Source organism: Micromys minutus (genome assembly GCF_963924665.1).
Source record: "Micromys minutus genome assembly, chromosome: 13".
In the NCBI taxonomy this organism is placed as follows: Eukaryota; Metazoa; Chordata; class Mammalia; order Rodentia; family Muridae; genus Micromys; species Micromys minutus.
In genome coordinates, this window is record NC_137982.1 from 3,638,877 (window position 1) to 3,653,443 (window position 14,567).

Genomic DNA, 14,567 nt, shown 5'->3' on the forward strand with positions numbered 1-14,567 from the left:
GGAAAAAATGCCCAAACCCGAAGTTTTCCTTGTCTCCATGTGCACGTGTATGCACCGCGCACACGTGACATTACACAGTGGTGTTGGTTATAGTGAACAGGAATTGCTATGTAAGCATTTCTCTCCCACAGAGTGAGCACGAGAGAGCACATACTTTCACTTCTTTTAAAAGCCACTTGCTGGAGCTGCTGGGTATAGGGACGGGCAGGCCTGTCTTCACAGCGCTTGCCCAGGGCTCTCCCCCATTGCTGCAGCATCCACATCCCCCCCAGAAGCGTGGGCGAGCTCACGCTCCTCTAGTTGCTGTTGCAGCCCAGCTTTTCTGTTCAGCCGAGGAGGTGGACAGGCATTGATTTTGCATTGCCCGAATGACTCCTGGTCATGGATTGATACTCCATCTTCCTCTATGGGAGGTACGTTCAAAGCTTCTGTCCATTTCTAACTCTTAAAAGTTTTTCTTGTTGCATTTTAAGATCTTTATGTATTGCAAGTAAAAGCTTTGGCATGTCTGGTGACAACCTCTCACCCTACCTCTAGACTGGCCATCTGCTTTATTTTTAATATGCCCTGATAACCATTTTTTTCATGTACACAGTTATTTCACCTGCACATCTGTGTGCCACGTGTGTGCTTGATACCCTCAGAGGTCAGAACAGGGCATCAGATCCTCTAAGAAGTAGAGTTACAGTTGGTTGGAAGCCATTAGAGGGGAGCTGGGAACCTGACTCAGGTCATCTGCAAGAGCAACAAACGTTCGTAACCTGAGCTACCTCTCTAGCCCCCTGAGCGTTTATGCCTAACTGAATGAAGCCTAATTTCTCAGATTTTCCCGCTATAGCATTCCAACAATATTCGCAATCCTATAGAAAAAACTCCTGTCTCTCACCTGAGAAATCTTGGCTTTCCTCTAAGCCACAGAGCACTGCTGACATCTTGCTTCGGTACTTTTGTTGAGGTGTTGGAGCCACTTGACTGGTTCTGTGTATAATATCCCACATATTATATGTACCCGTGTATTCCAGAGTAATCCGCCCAAGACTTCTTTCTTCCTGTTTGGCTTCTTAAACATCTTGGACAAAACTCCATTTCACCCTTTAACTCTGGGTCCCTTCCCCATGTGGCACTCAGCTACCAATGCAAACAATGCTGTCCCACGCCACTTTACAGAAACGTCTGTGATGGGGTCTAAGCCTCTGGCTTTCCCCTTATACAACAGAGAGATGGCTTATTGGGTGTTTGCCACCCTTACCTGACAGCCCGGGTTTCATCCTTATTCTCCTCACAGTAGAAGGGAAGAACTAATCCCCACACAGTGTCCTCCGGAACTCCACTGCAGGCCATGACACCTAATTTTATTAACTGAATACTGGAATTATGACTGATATGCATGGAGACTTTGGATCCTGCAACTTCTCCTGACACCATGTTTATTCTTAGAGTGAACCCAGCTGAACTCAAACTCTATCCTCTATAGAGGGCGGAGCTAACCCTGCCATAGAATTCAGCTCCCAGCCATATCCATGGTTTGCTGAAACTCACAGGTCCCTTGCTACACAGATGTGTGAAGGGTCACACAGATGTGTGAAGGGTCACGCAGATGTGTGAAGGGTCAAGCATGGATGCAGGCAGTAGGCTCAGTGGCTTCTGCTCACTGAGATTCCTGCCTCTTGGCATTCAATCGTTTTCCCAGCCCAAGGTTTCAGTCTCCCATGTTCCTCCCACAAAGCAGTTTTAAAGGCATGAAAGCCACATGATCAGGTCCACCACAGCAATAGCCCTACTTCTCAGTACCATTTTCTGTCTTAGTTTTGTTTCTGCCGCTAGTGTCAAAATACTTTGGCAAACTATTTAAGAGCGAAGGGGTTTACTTGGCGCCCAGTTCCAGGATACAGTCTGTGTTGCAGGGAAGTCAGGCAGAAGAAACTTGAAGCAGCCAGTCACACACATGCAGATCATCACATCAAAGAGCAGAGAGTGGTGAATTACAAGTGTATGCTATAGCGATGGCATGCTATTGCTCAGCTCACTTTCTCCACTCTGGGAGAACCCATGAGCCCTTGCTAGGGAATGGAGCCGCCCATGTTGGTCTGGCTTTTCCCATCTCAATGAACATAATCACTCATAGATATATGCCCAAGGGCTAACCTGATCTAGACAATCTCTCACTGATCGATGCTCATGAGGATATGTCCTCCACTTTCAGCTCTAGGCTGCTGTCCAGTGCCTCTGTGTACATTTTTATGTATTTTTTCCAAGTTTTGGCATTGGTGGCTGGAGGAATGTTAGTCTGACACTACCATTCTGTCATTGTAGAGAGCCAGACCTCCTTAGATATCAAGCATGGTGCACCCCATGGGTGCCAGCATAAATCGAGGCTTAGAGGGTACCATTATGCGTGACAATACAGTGACTGGAGTGGCCTTCCTTAAGTGAGCACCTACATAAAAGCCTCTGAGGGAGTCATCAGGTAGGAAAGGGGAGACTAAGGTTTGTTCCTCTCTGGTTACAGAAAAAAACGAGACCACAAGACTGGGAAGCTGGAAACACCATTCACACAGGACTAAGACATTGGGAGCAGCCCTTAGCGGATGCCACTACATCACATGGTACTGGGACCCTGAGAATAGCCCCCAGAATGATCACTTAACACATTCTTTACTGTTGTGTCCTGGTCTTGCCAGGTCCTGGCAGGATTGTGGTTCACACACCACTTCCCAACATCTCTCTTAAACACCCTCAGGTCAAACATGGTCAACCAGAAGCAGAAAGAGTGTGTGGGGTGTGGGGTGGGGTGGGGTGGGGGGCTGGAAAGCTGTTCTAGTGCCTTAACCTACAGTGCAGAGCCTCAAAGTTGCAGACTCCACATTTTCTCTCTATTCTGCAAATCCTCCTGCCGAGAAAAAGCAGCAAACCCAATTCCTGTCTGGATCCTGGGCTGACACACAGAGCCATGAGGATGCCCCTGAGCAATTTCCACACCGATGCCATCTGCATTAAAACGATGCAGTCTCTGCCCATTATTTAATTAATTCAGGTCAACGAACAGCTTCATGCATATTATTAGCAATTAGAAAATCGCAGAACGGACGTTTCACACACGCGTGCTCCAAAGTACCAGAGAGGAAGAAATGAAGAGAAAGCCAAAGAGCTCTTTTAAAACAAAAATAAAATCAAAAGTAAAATCAAACTTGGTAAAGTAAAAGCCATATGATAATCTCGGTGATCAACATAAACAAGCAATAATCAAACACTTTTGGGTTGACCCATATTTATCCTAAGTTCTGAACCCAAATTCTTGTTGATCCTTAGGATAGAGATGGCTTCAAGGTGGGAGCATGGCAGGGGACAATTCTTATATGAGAAGAGGGTCACTTGAGTGTCTCCTGGTGAGGTGACAAGCTCGGGCTGTATGATGGCATCCCCAGTGTCCACTTTAGAGGGTAGAGTGCTTGTGATCTCAGGTCTGGGGAGGTGGAGAAAGGTAGGTGTCTGGGACTTGCTGGCCAACCACCCTAACCTAACAGAAGAATCAAGCCCAGCAACAGAACTACTTTCAAAAGAAACAAACAAGAAATGTCACCCAAGAAATGCAGCCAAGGTTTATGTACTTGTGTGTATATTAGGCACTCACAGAGAGAAACCCAGGACAGAACCCACAGCCTTTCACAAGCTAAGTGCCTTGAGACACGAGATTAAACAGCAAAAATGAGCCCGAAGGCCATGGAAGCCCAGGAACTACAATGGGCCTCTCAGGGTTATAGAAGTTACCTCTCTTGGCCCAACCGTCATGAGAATGCACAGGAACATATGTGTGGGGGGACCGCCTCACTGAGAGATGCTACGTCCCAACAATGACTCCTCTTACACCAGCCTTGAACTCTTCCAGAAAGGGCCCAAAGTGCCCCCCACACACACTTTGGCCCACAGCCCCACTCACTAGCCCGCATGATAGCTGATTCTGGTATCCTGCTTTTCAATGAGGCAGCTGCCCAGCTCCCTTGCTCTGCAAAGTGGGGAGAAATGAGCAACTTCCCTCTGCCTTGGGCACTGCGTGTTTACGGGGGACATAAACATTGAGTTGACAGGCTTGGCACACAGTGTGAACCCAGCCCCAGGCATGAGGCTGGCAGGCAAGCCTGTGACAAGCCACCATGAACTTGTTACTAGGAAACCAAAGGGGACGTTTCTGTGACCTCAGCCCACGCCAGAATATAGTTCATCTGAGGGCACAGGCAGCAAAGTGTGGCTCCTATGGCTTGGATGGGCTGTGTGGGGACATAGAGACAAACAGGACACCTAGACACCTTTAATCACTCTCCACGAAAGGGGTCACTCTGACTGCAGGTAGGAACAGGAAATCATCTGGTTTCAAGTCTGGGGCTCTGCCCCCCCCCACAACACGCCCACGCACACACACTTGGATGAGCGCGTGCAGCAACTGCCTCTTTTCTTTTCTGGGAATTCCTTCTAAGCAGAAGAGCCTAGAACTATCCATGGATGAACAGATACTGACAGCCTGACAGACAAGGTAGCACTGGGTCATGAGGCGAGTCCCACAGAACATCCTAGGCCCCAGACAGATGGCCCAGAGTTTCAGTTCCTCCTTTGTCACATGGTGTGGGTTGTGCGGCCTCCAGCAAGGCACTTCCCCTCCTGAAGCTCTATTAACCAACTGTAAAATGGAGGGCAGTGCCCCCCACCCCCATGTGGTTGAGGCTAAGGTGGCATAGAACTCTGTAGGAGGAATGCGGAGAACACATTCACATAAGGACTGAGCATCTATAGTCTGAGCATTCGTCACCACCTCATTTCTGACCCACCCCCTCTATAGGTGGGGATGAGTACCAAGGTACAAGTGTGAAGACCAGAGAACATTGTGAAGAAATCAGTTCTCTCCTTATGCCTCATGGACCCCAGGAATTGAACTCGGGTTGTCAGGTTTGGCAGCAAGCAACTTTACCTGCTGAGCCATATCGCCGGTCCTGGCTCTTCCGTCTATCTCTGTGTTGGGCTCAGGTCAAGCAATCTGCATGCTATGTTCCTTACAAGTGACCTGTAGGGAACTGGCTCTACCAGGACAGGGATGTAGAAAATCAATAGGAACTCAGTGTCAAGGTCCCCCAGTGTTCTGGACAAACATTTAGAGAAGGCATCCTTTTAGCTTGGCAGTGCTTTGAGTGGCTTCTCAGGGGTGACCTCCGGCCTGGGTTTTTAGAACCCACTGTGGACTGCTTACTCATTTTGCAATGTGTGCAACATCCGTGCCAAACTCAAGAGGCATGACATCAGGAAGGCCAGGCCTTCATCTCTCAGGGTTTCTAAAAGACATCATCGGATTTGCAAGGCCCCGTTAGGTAGCACAAAGCTCTCTGCTCTTGGCTGGAAAATCGCAGTATATCCACACATGGCTCTAAAACTCCCATTTTGGCTGGCTCTGCCGGGAGAGAAAGGCTGTGGCTGGCTTGGTCCTGTGAGATCCTGTAGCTTGTCTGCTGCCCATACATCTGAATCACTAGAGCAGGAGGGGTGGCATAGAAGCCTGCCTCACAGGCATCAGGAAGGGCCCTTCCTTTCTCTGGCAGAGGAGGCAGCTGAAGTAACAGCTAAGGCCCACTGCATTCCCCTGTACTAAGGCTCACAATGCGGACGAACCGGGGAAACAGGTCACTCTCAGGCCAGTATGGAATAAGAAAACATTTCTAAGTTCCCAACCTAACCTGCAGCTCCTCACAGGAGCTAGCATTGGGCAGCTGGTCAGACATAGGTCACCACAGGGTCAGAACCAGCTCTAATCGCCCAAGTAAGGTATAAATGAGACCCAGACTCTTCCCCAGACTCCTGCCCAAAACTCAGCAGAGGCTGATATGCCACACAATTCAAAGTCCTCAGAAGGCACCCCAATAGACACTTGTTATTTGTAGGGAGTCATTTTCTTTTGTTTGTGTAGCCACAGGTAAGGTGACCAGGTTCCTGTAAGCAACAACTCTAATGAAACTCAATGGGTCAGCAAAAAAAAAAAAAAAAAAAAAAAAAGGGACAGAAAGGGAGGCTGGGAGAAGGCGCCTACTGCATGGGTGTGAGGAAGGTCTGAGCCCGACTCCCAGGAGCTGTGTAAAGGCTGGACAAGGCAGAATCCCTATGATCCTGGCACAGACTAGAAAACCCCTAGAAGTCCACAGGCCATCGAGACCAATGAAGGCAACAGACAGAATACAACCCCACTGCAGGTGAAGATGGACACATGAGATTGTCCTCTGACCTCCACACATGTGCTGTGGTACAGGAGCTGAATGCACACACATACATATATGTACACAGACATGACAGCGGACATGGGGTAGTTGCAAGAAGGGTCAGCAGGAGTGGGGGAGGGGGTGAATATGATCAAAATCCATCACGTCCTCTGGGCAATGCTGGAGGTCCAGTTGAGGTGACTTAGTCAAGAAAGGGAAGAGGCCTTTTGATCTCTGGCTGTCACCCATGGAGGAAGCCCAGTGACCCAGCCTTAGGCAATAAAACTATAGGACAGACTGTAGCTTCACAATGTGAGCCCCGTGCTAAGGCCTGTCTGTAAGAGCCCCCTACCTCTCCTCTAGCCCATGGCCAGCTCTCCACCTCAGTCAACGGTGTTGTTGAACTTGACCTGAGGCCAGAGGAAGCCATCCCTACCTCTACAGGAGAAAGTTTAACTTCCAGCCTTTCTCAGACTAGAATAGGTAGGTCTGAGACTTTCCCTAGGGGTGCATGAACAGGGTTGCTTTCTAAAGGGGCCTGAAGACACTCTGTTGTTGTTTGAGACTCTCATGTGACCCAGGCCAACCTTGAACTCCTAAGTGTCTCATCTTAGCCTTTGAAGGGACAGCATTGCAGGTGTGCCCCACTATGCCTGGATTTTCTTCCCTCCTTCCCATTGGCCTTTTCTGTAAAGTCAGCTTTAAAGCTAACCCCTCTGGAAAAGAAGCTACTTGGGGTGAACATAAAAACATCCTAAACATACCCAACTAACCCCAGGCTCCAAGCATGGTATCCTGCACACACAGGCCTCACGCGCAGCACTGAACCTGAAAACGCTGAAGACAGATTTTAAACTATCGTTGACGGTGTTGAGCAGAGGGAGGACCATGGGCAAGGATGGAGATGAACTTCCACTTGAATGAGAGCCCGATGCAGAGATACGGCCCTTGTTCTCTTCTGTCAAAGAACACTGCACAGAGTGCCCAAGGCTTGGAGCTTAGGGAGAAACATAATCACCCTCCCAGGTCACTGCCAACCCTGCCACCTCAAGTCCCCTCAAGGCGCAGAAGAGCTCCGAACCACCTTCCTTTATATACCTTAAGAATTACCCATTGATGCTGACATGAAGCACCGGAAGTTGTTTTAGGATGCGATAAAACATGTAGCTATACACTTACAGGTAAATTACAGTTCCTGGCTCGGCATGAGCCCATTTGTTTAAGGCTGCAAACTAATTCACTTCAGGACACTGATGTCAGTGCCAGCAACAAAGCAGGTTCTGACACGACAGACTGTGGAGTCTGTGGCCTCAAAGGGACATCTGTGCATGTTTCGGGGTGGAGATGAAGAAACTGAGGCCCTCGGGGGGACTAAGCAACCTGAGGCAAACACAGAACACAGCCAGGAGAGCTGTGCAGCCCAAGGGTGGCGCCTGCCCTTGCTTTCCTGAGCCCCGGGAATGCTCCAGACATGTCACCTGGGCACAGAAGGCCCCCAAAAGAGAAAAACAATGGGACAAAGCCAGGCCTTTGTGACCCCAGAACCCTGGCTACTATGCCTCACTTGGAACATTGCTCTGAGCCATCAGCCCTCCTGTATAAGGCAGCCACCAGTCCTGCAGGTGGGGGCTAGGGGTGGATACCAGGCTTGTGTCGTGGGATCAGACACTTCCAGAGGCAAATTATACAAACCTGGGCACCAATTTTTAGAGCTATTGAAAAGCAGGCCTCTCCTTTTGGACCCATTTTGCTTAATAACGGCATTTTGAAGTGGCTATGTTTTGTGTGCACTGCCTCAGCCAGCTGCTCCGACTGCTTGATCACACAATTACGTAACAATCTGAAGAGGGAACTTAGAGCTCGCCTCAGAAAGGATAGAGCTCGCCTCAGAAAGGAGCCTTACCCAGCCGGGTTCTGCTCATGGCCCTGGAAGGCCGTTTGAGACTATGTCCCCCACGGCCCAGCTCGGTGGCTCAGGGCTATGCACAGCTGTCATGTAACGAGTGGACGTGGACCGATCACACAGCATCTGCCCAGCCAGGGGACTGACTGGCCGTGATAGAAAACTCAATTACTTGTTGGCAGCTGTTGTTCTGCAGATAACATTGCTCTGGCAATATTTTGGGTCAATCAGTTCAAATAAAATACATTTTTCAGATTAATTTCACCTGTTTCTTCTTACAGTTTTGGTGTGGCTACCAGAAAACCAGCAGTCACATCTGCAACCTGTGTGCGATTTCCTCCGCACGGCGCTGTCACAGCTACTCAAAAATCAGGGAGAGAGGTGTTCTCGGCCAATGGGGCAGGTTAGAGAGGAGCCCCGGGTGCTCACGGTACCTGTGAGCACACTGTGGTTCACTCAAACCGTCTAGCGCTGCTGTCCATCTTCCCTATAGTCCCTCCCAGCTCATACTAATGTCATGTTCTACAGAGGAAGAAACTGTGCATCAAAGCGAGCAGCCTGCCAAGGCCACGTGAGCAGGAAAGAACTGTGCTAAGGCTCAGCCCACAGCTCCAGGAGTGAATGGTCCACGCAGACAACCAGGACCATCCTCAAGTAGGATACAAGGTGGCTCCAGCCATGGCTAGTCTATGTGCTGTGGGGTTGTAAAAGCTCTAGGCAGTGCTCATGGAAAGGCTTTTCTGAGTATGTATACATGCTACATGGAGATCCAGGACCCCTCAGCCAGGGACACAGAGGCAGCCTATGCCGGTGTCTTATGACCCGTCCACCTTGTCCCAAAATTCCCTTTGTGCTTCCACCTCCAGTCTGGAGCAGAGTATTTCAGAAGGTAGGCCTGGGTCAACATCTCTTCCATACTGAAGGCCTGGTCAGCAAGTTAAAGACTCAGACTCACGCTCCTACCCTGTAATTTCCAGGCCAGGTTTGCAGTAACTGCAGGGTTTAGGATTAAGGGGGCTGAGCAAGAATGTCACTGAGGAGCTTTTGGCTGGGCAAGGCTACATGTTCTCTGAACTTGTATTCCTACGAGAGTAGTTCCAGTTTGGACAGAGACCAGTCGAAACCAGAAGGGGTCTGAGGAAGAAGGAGATGGGTGCCCAAGTTCTAGGCAGGCTTGCCACTGTGTGAGTCTTTGAAACTAAAATGCATCAGATGAACCATGCTACACAGCCGCCTCCAGGAGAGCAGTCTGGAAAAACAGGGGAGGGAATCAGGCTATTTCATACCTGGCCCTGGTTACACAAGACCTATAGGGTCCTTGTCCCTCCAAATCCCAGTCTGTGCCAACCTGAGGGACACTGCCAAAATGCAGATGAAGACACAGGAGGAACATCAGAACTGTTCTGAGCGCCAGCCCAGAGCTCCTCAGCCACCACAGGTTAGGGCAGTGCTGTGCCACTGGCCAGAATGCCACCCCTCCATGCTTGCAGCCCTATGATGTTCTGCCTGCACCTGAGCATCCTAGGGCCCTCGCCCGCTCCGGAGATGGGTCAGAATCATAGCGGTACCTAACATAGCAGGCTCTCATGGAACCCTTTTCTCTCTCAGGGACTCTACAACTCAGGAAGGTTCCACCAGATGTCTGAAGGAACTCTGGGCTTCCTGCCCAAGGGATCATCCCAGGTCTACAAGCACCAGTTTCGGAATTCCCTCTGCCTGCTGGGGAGGACTCTCTAGCTCTCACAGACCTGCATGACAGGGCTGCCAGCCCAGGACAGACAAGATAAGTTGTGGACGAGTTCCAGGCATGTCAGACCACGTCTTTGGGCTGCATGGGGCTCAGAACAGCTATGACTGCCGCCCAATACAAAGTATAAACTTGTTTCAGACATTGTAATGGGGAGGGGAGCCTCTTTGAGCATTACCTGTGTATATGACTATGTCATACCCCAATGTCATGAGGTTAGACACATCTAACAGACCTTGCAAGCACACTGTACTCCCATCTCTAGAGACACTGCAGATGGGGAGAGGGGACACAGCAAACCCCAGTATGGGGCCTTAAGAAGCTAGTGCTCAGAACAGGTTAACCCCAGCACATTTGATTCCTTTCGGAGCTGGTGTAGACAGTGGGAAAGCGGGTGGGGGATGGTCACAGTGTCTGCAGAAGGACATTTATCTCAGGACAAGGCAATATATGCAGTGAAAATGAAGACAGCAGCCTATCAGGGGGCAGAAAGGAGGCCTGGGCTTGGGAGAAAGGCAGACACACAGATTAGGACCAAACTAGGTCCTAGGCAGGTCCAGCTCATCCCAGCCTGGCTCCTTCCCTGTCAGAATGGGATGTCTAGCCCCTCTCCTTCCCACTGTTAGGCTCAGGGTGAGCTACCTCCTTCACTGGCAGAGAGCTAGGCAATCCCTTACCAGCCACATGATCCCACTCATCTGACCACAGCAGGCTAAAGAGTTAGGTCAAAGGCTCCATCACCCCCGTGAGGAAATGACCCAGCTTGGCTGTATGCAGTAGAGAAAAAAATGTCCTCAGAGGAATTAAGCTACATGGGGTCATAAAGAGATAAAGAACCAGCTCTCTCTCTCCTTCCAGAGACAGCCTAAGCTGGAAGCTGGAAGACCATCTGAGCCACAAGCCCCACTGCTTAAAGCCTACCCAGGATGGCACCCAAAGACCAGGAAGAGGAACACAAGGCACCTGCCCAGTGCCACTCCCACAAGCTCCACAGAAAAAAAAAACATTCCAAGAGAAAAGAGAAAGTCCACCATCCATGACCAACAGACACCAAGGCAATTACCAGGCAGCTGGGCAGCCTTCTAGAAGGCAGAAGATGCCTAGCAGGCGGGATGCCTGTAACTCAGCCATGCAGAAACCCCAGCTTCTGGCAGGGACATCACAGAAAGGACAATCAAGGCTGAGCCAGCCTCTCCATGCTGAGCCTGGGGCTGCTCCCCCGTGCCCACCCCATCTACCTCCTCTACTTACTCAGCCAGCTCTTCCAGGCTCCGGTAGACGTCATCATCGTTTTCAGCCGTCTCCTCTGACGGAAAAGGCCTATAGAGAGAGGGCAAAATGAAATCGGCAGATCTCTACATCCCGGCCACAATGGGGCCTGCCCCAAGTCTACCCTGACTGTGCAGAAGCAGCTGGATTGTTAGCCCTCTAGGTTGGTGGGCTCAGAAGAACAACCCCTGAGCCTTGGGTAAGTCAACTCTTACCTAGGTCTCCAGGCCTCGATACACCTTAGGCACAGAAAGAGCCCGTTCCAAAGGCTTCTATCCCCCATTCCATACTCCCATTATCTACACACCCTATACTATATACACCTCATACTATACACACATTATACACCCCATACTATACACACATTATACTATATACACCCCATACTATACACACCCCATACTATACACACCCTATACTATATATACCCTATACTATACACACCCTATACTATATACACCCTATACTATATACACACTGTACTATACACACCCCATACTATACACACCCTATACTATACACACCCCATACTATACACACCCCATACTATACACACCCCATACTATACACATCCTATACTACACACATCCTATACTACACACATCCTGTACTACACACACACTATACTATACACATCATATACTATATAAACAATATACTACACACATCATATACTATATATACCCTATACTATACACATCCTATACTATACACACCCTATACTACACTCACCCTATACTATATACACCCTATATTACACACACCCTATACTATATACACCCTATACTACACACAACCTATACTATATACACCCTATACTACACACAACCTATACTATATACACCTATACTATATATACCCTATACTACACACACCCTATACTATACACACCCTATACTACACACACCCTATACTATACACACCCTATACTACACACACCCTATACTATATACACCCTATACTACACACATCCTATACTATACACATTTTATACTATACACACCCTATACTATACATATCATATGCTATAGCAGTCTCACTCTGAACAGCTAGAGAAAAAGTATGTGGTCCTCCCAGGACATATTGAGCTGCAGAGTGTTCAAGTGGCCAGTCCCCCAGTTACACTAGACAGTTGCTCAGCACCTATTGTTTTTTTAGAGCCTATAGGGTAACAGCTGTCACCTACTGGGACCCAGTAAGGACAGGGAAAATCCAAAGTGCTCCAAGCCATCACAGCTGCCATCCACAGGCATGTGCTGTCCTAGGGTGTCCCTAGCACCTTGGACGCAGGAGCTGTATGGAGAGGTGACCCCAAAGAGCAGCACTGGACAGCTGTGATCCTTGAAGCGTAGGCCACCACCACAGCTTCTATGTCACCACATCATAACCTCACAGCAGCATCTTCTCTATTCATCAGTCCCCTAAGCTTGTCAGTGTGTCCCCAGTCACTGCCACTGGAGTCATCTTACGGCAAACCCCTAACACACCAGCTCCTCTCTGGTGTCCTCACTGGAGTGAGTGTCTGGGGAGTGTTATAGAGAGACTGAGACGGTACAGGCGCCTGGACTATGTCCATGGAGCTTCAGAGACTTCAGGCCATGCAAGTGCCCACTCCACGTTCCCTGCAGGGCCTGTGGCCCAGGACACGTGCCAGTCACAGAGACGGTCTCCAGAGGCGAGGATGAGGACAGAACTCTGTGCAGAATGTCCTTTACCTCTTCCAACTGGCTGAAGTAACAAACTATGGGTAACTATTTCCCCCGGATTGGAAATAGTCCTTCCTGCAGAGAAAGCTGACTCCTAAGACTGAGGAAGTTAAGGAAACACACAAGGCTCAGGAAGTAAACAAAAGTCACTGACAGGAAGCTTATGAAAGGTAAGGTTTACATCTCATAAGCAGTAACAGGCTGGAGAGAGGGCTCAGCAGCTTAATGCATTTGCCACCACTCCTGAGGATCTGACTTCAATTTCAGGGCTCAAATGGTGACAAGAGAGTCATCTCCTCCAAGTTGTCCCTTAATAGATACACATAACAACAATAATAGTAATAGTAACAATAATGATGATGATTAGCGATTTTAATGAATAAATGTAACAATTGCTGGGGAAAGGCTACCCTCAGAATGGCTGAGCTGTCTGCAAACTGGACACAGACTCTAGAATGCAGCTTTTGTGAGCAAGTTGTCACTCCTGCTGGGTGCAGTTTGGTTTTCAGTGGCACAACTGCCCTGAGTCACCAGTACAGCACTCCTGTAAGAAACCCCAGGAATCTTTGGGAGTTTCTCTCGTCTGTCAGCAGCACCTCTCTGGCATGAGCAGGCATTTGTCCGAATTTCCCCAGGAAAGTTACACAGTGAAAACAACAGCCTTCATTGGCAAGAGAATGTGGCTGAGTGAGGAAAAGCCACTCTGACTCCATTAGGATAGTGAAGGTGGCTTTGGTCTCCAGACACTCCCCCCTCCCCTTCCCAGACCCACCCACCAACCCCAACTACTTTTTTTAAAAGATTTATTTATTATATGTAAGCACACTGTAGCTGTCTTCAGACACACCAGAAGAGGGCATCAGATCCCATCACAGATGGTTGTGAGCCCCGATATGGTTGCTGGGATTTGAACACGGGACCTCTGGAAGAGCAGTCAGCACTCCTAACCACTGAGCCATCTCTCCAGCCCTCCCCCATTTACTTCAGCCCCTTATTGAGATACCTATTCACACTAAAGGGGTTTTGTTCAAAGGGGGAAAAATGATAAAACTGTTTTTCTCATTAATCGGCTTTGTATCAATTTAATATTAGGCCACACGTTTTTCCTTTCTGCTTAGCAGTAGCAGAAACAAAGATGCCGGTCTCTACCAGCTATGTGGTTCTTACAGACAGCAGGGGAGACCCTGGCTGGAGGGCCCAGACTGCCCAGCAGGAGTCAAGCTTAGGCCACTCCCCTGGAGAATCCAAAGGCCAAGGGGGAGGCCAAGCCAGAGGCAGATCAAAGGCAAGAGAAGGCAGCCAGTGTCTTCAAAGCCATAGGCCAAATCCACTCATCTAAAAGGAGACAATGATGCCCCTTTAATTAAGTCAAGCATTGCCTGCAGCCCCAGGTGCATGTTCCAGCCAGAATCAGCTACAAACAGGAGGCTCAGCTGGGGACTGGCCTTGGATACCCTCACTGGCTGGGATCCCCTCCTTGCCAGGGAACAGCTGACATTTTCAGTGTTAAGATGATTCAGCAGGGAAGCGGGCCACCTCTACACCAGCCTCCACCACAGCTCCCCACCCCCACCTTCAGTCCTCACCCCCAGTTCCCACCACGCAGATTAACTGTGGTGTCAAGCCAAGCTGCTCTGTTTTAAACCTTTTTATTTTTAAATACTTAAACTTTGGGGGCAAAGGGACTCTGCCTGCCTCTGCCTCCCAAG

General features: G+C 49.2%; 1 protein-coding gene across 3 annotated transcripts in view; it reads right to left on the minus strand.

Moving 5' to 3' along the window:
* The window catches only part of VAV2 (vav guanine nucleotide exchange factor 2), a 155,724-nt gene that overhangs the window by 40,933 nt on the left and 100,224 nt on the right, over positions 1–14,567 (minus strand). For all 3 annotated transcript variants that reach the window (XR_013975315.1, XM_080927506.1, XM_080927505.1), the window contains exon 4: positions 11,135–11,203. Coding sequence is in view for 2 of the 3 variants with exons in the window: in XM_080927506.1 (XP_080783632.1) it covers positions 11,135–11,203 (69 nt within the window). In the remaining variant the exon portion in view is untranslated. The remainder of the gene's footprint in view (positions 1–11,134; positions 11,204–14,567) is intronic.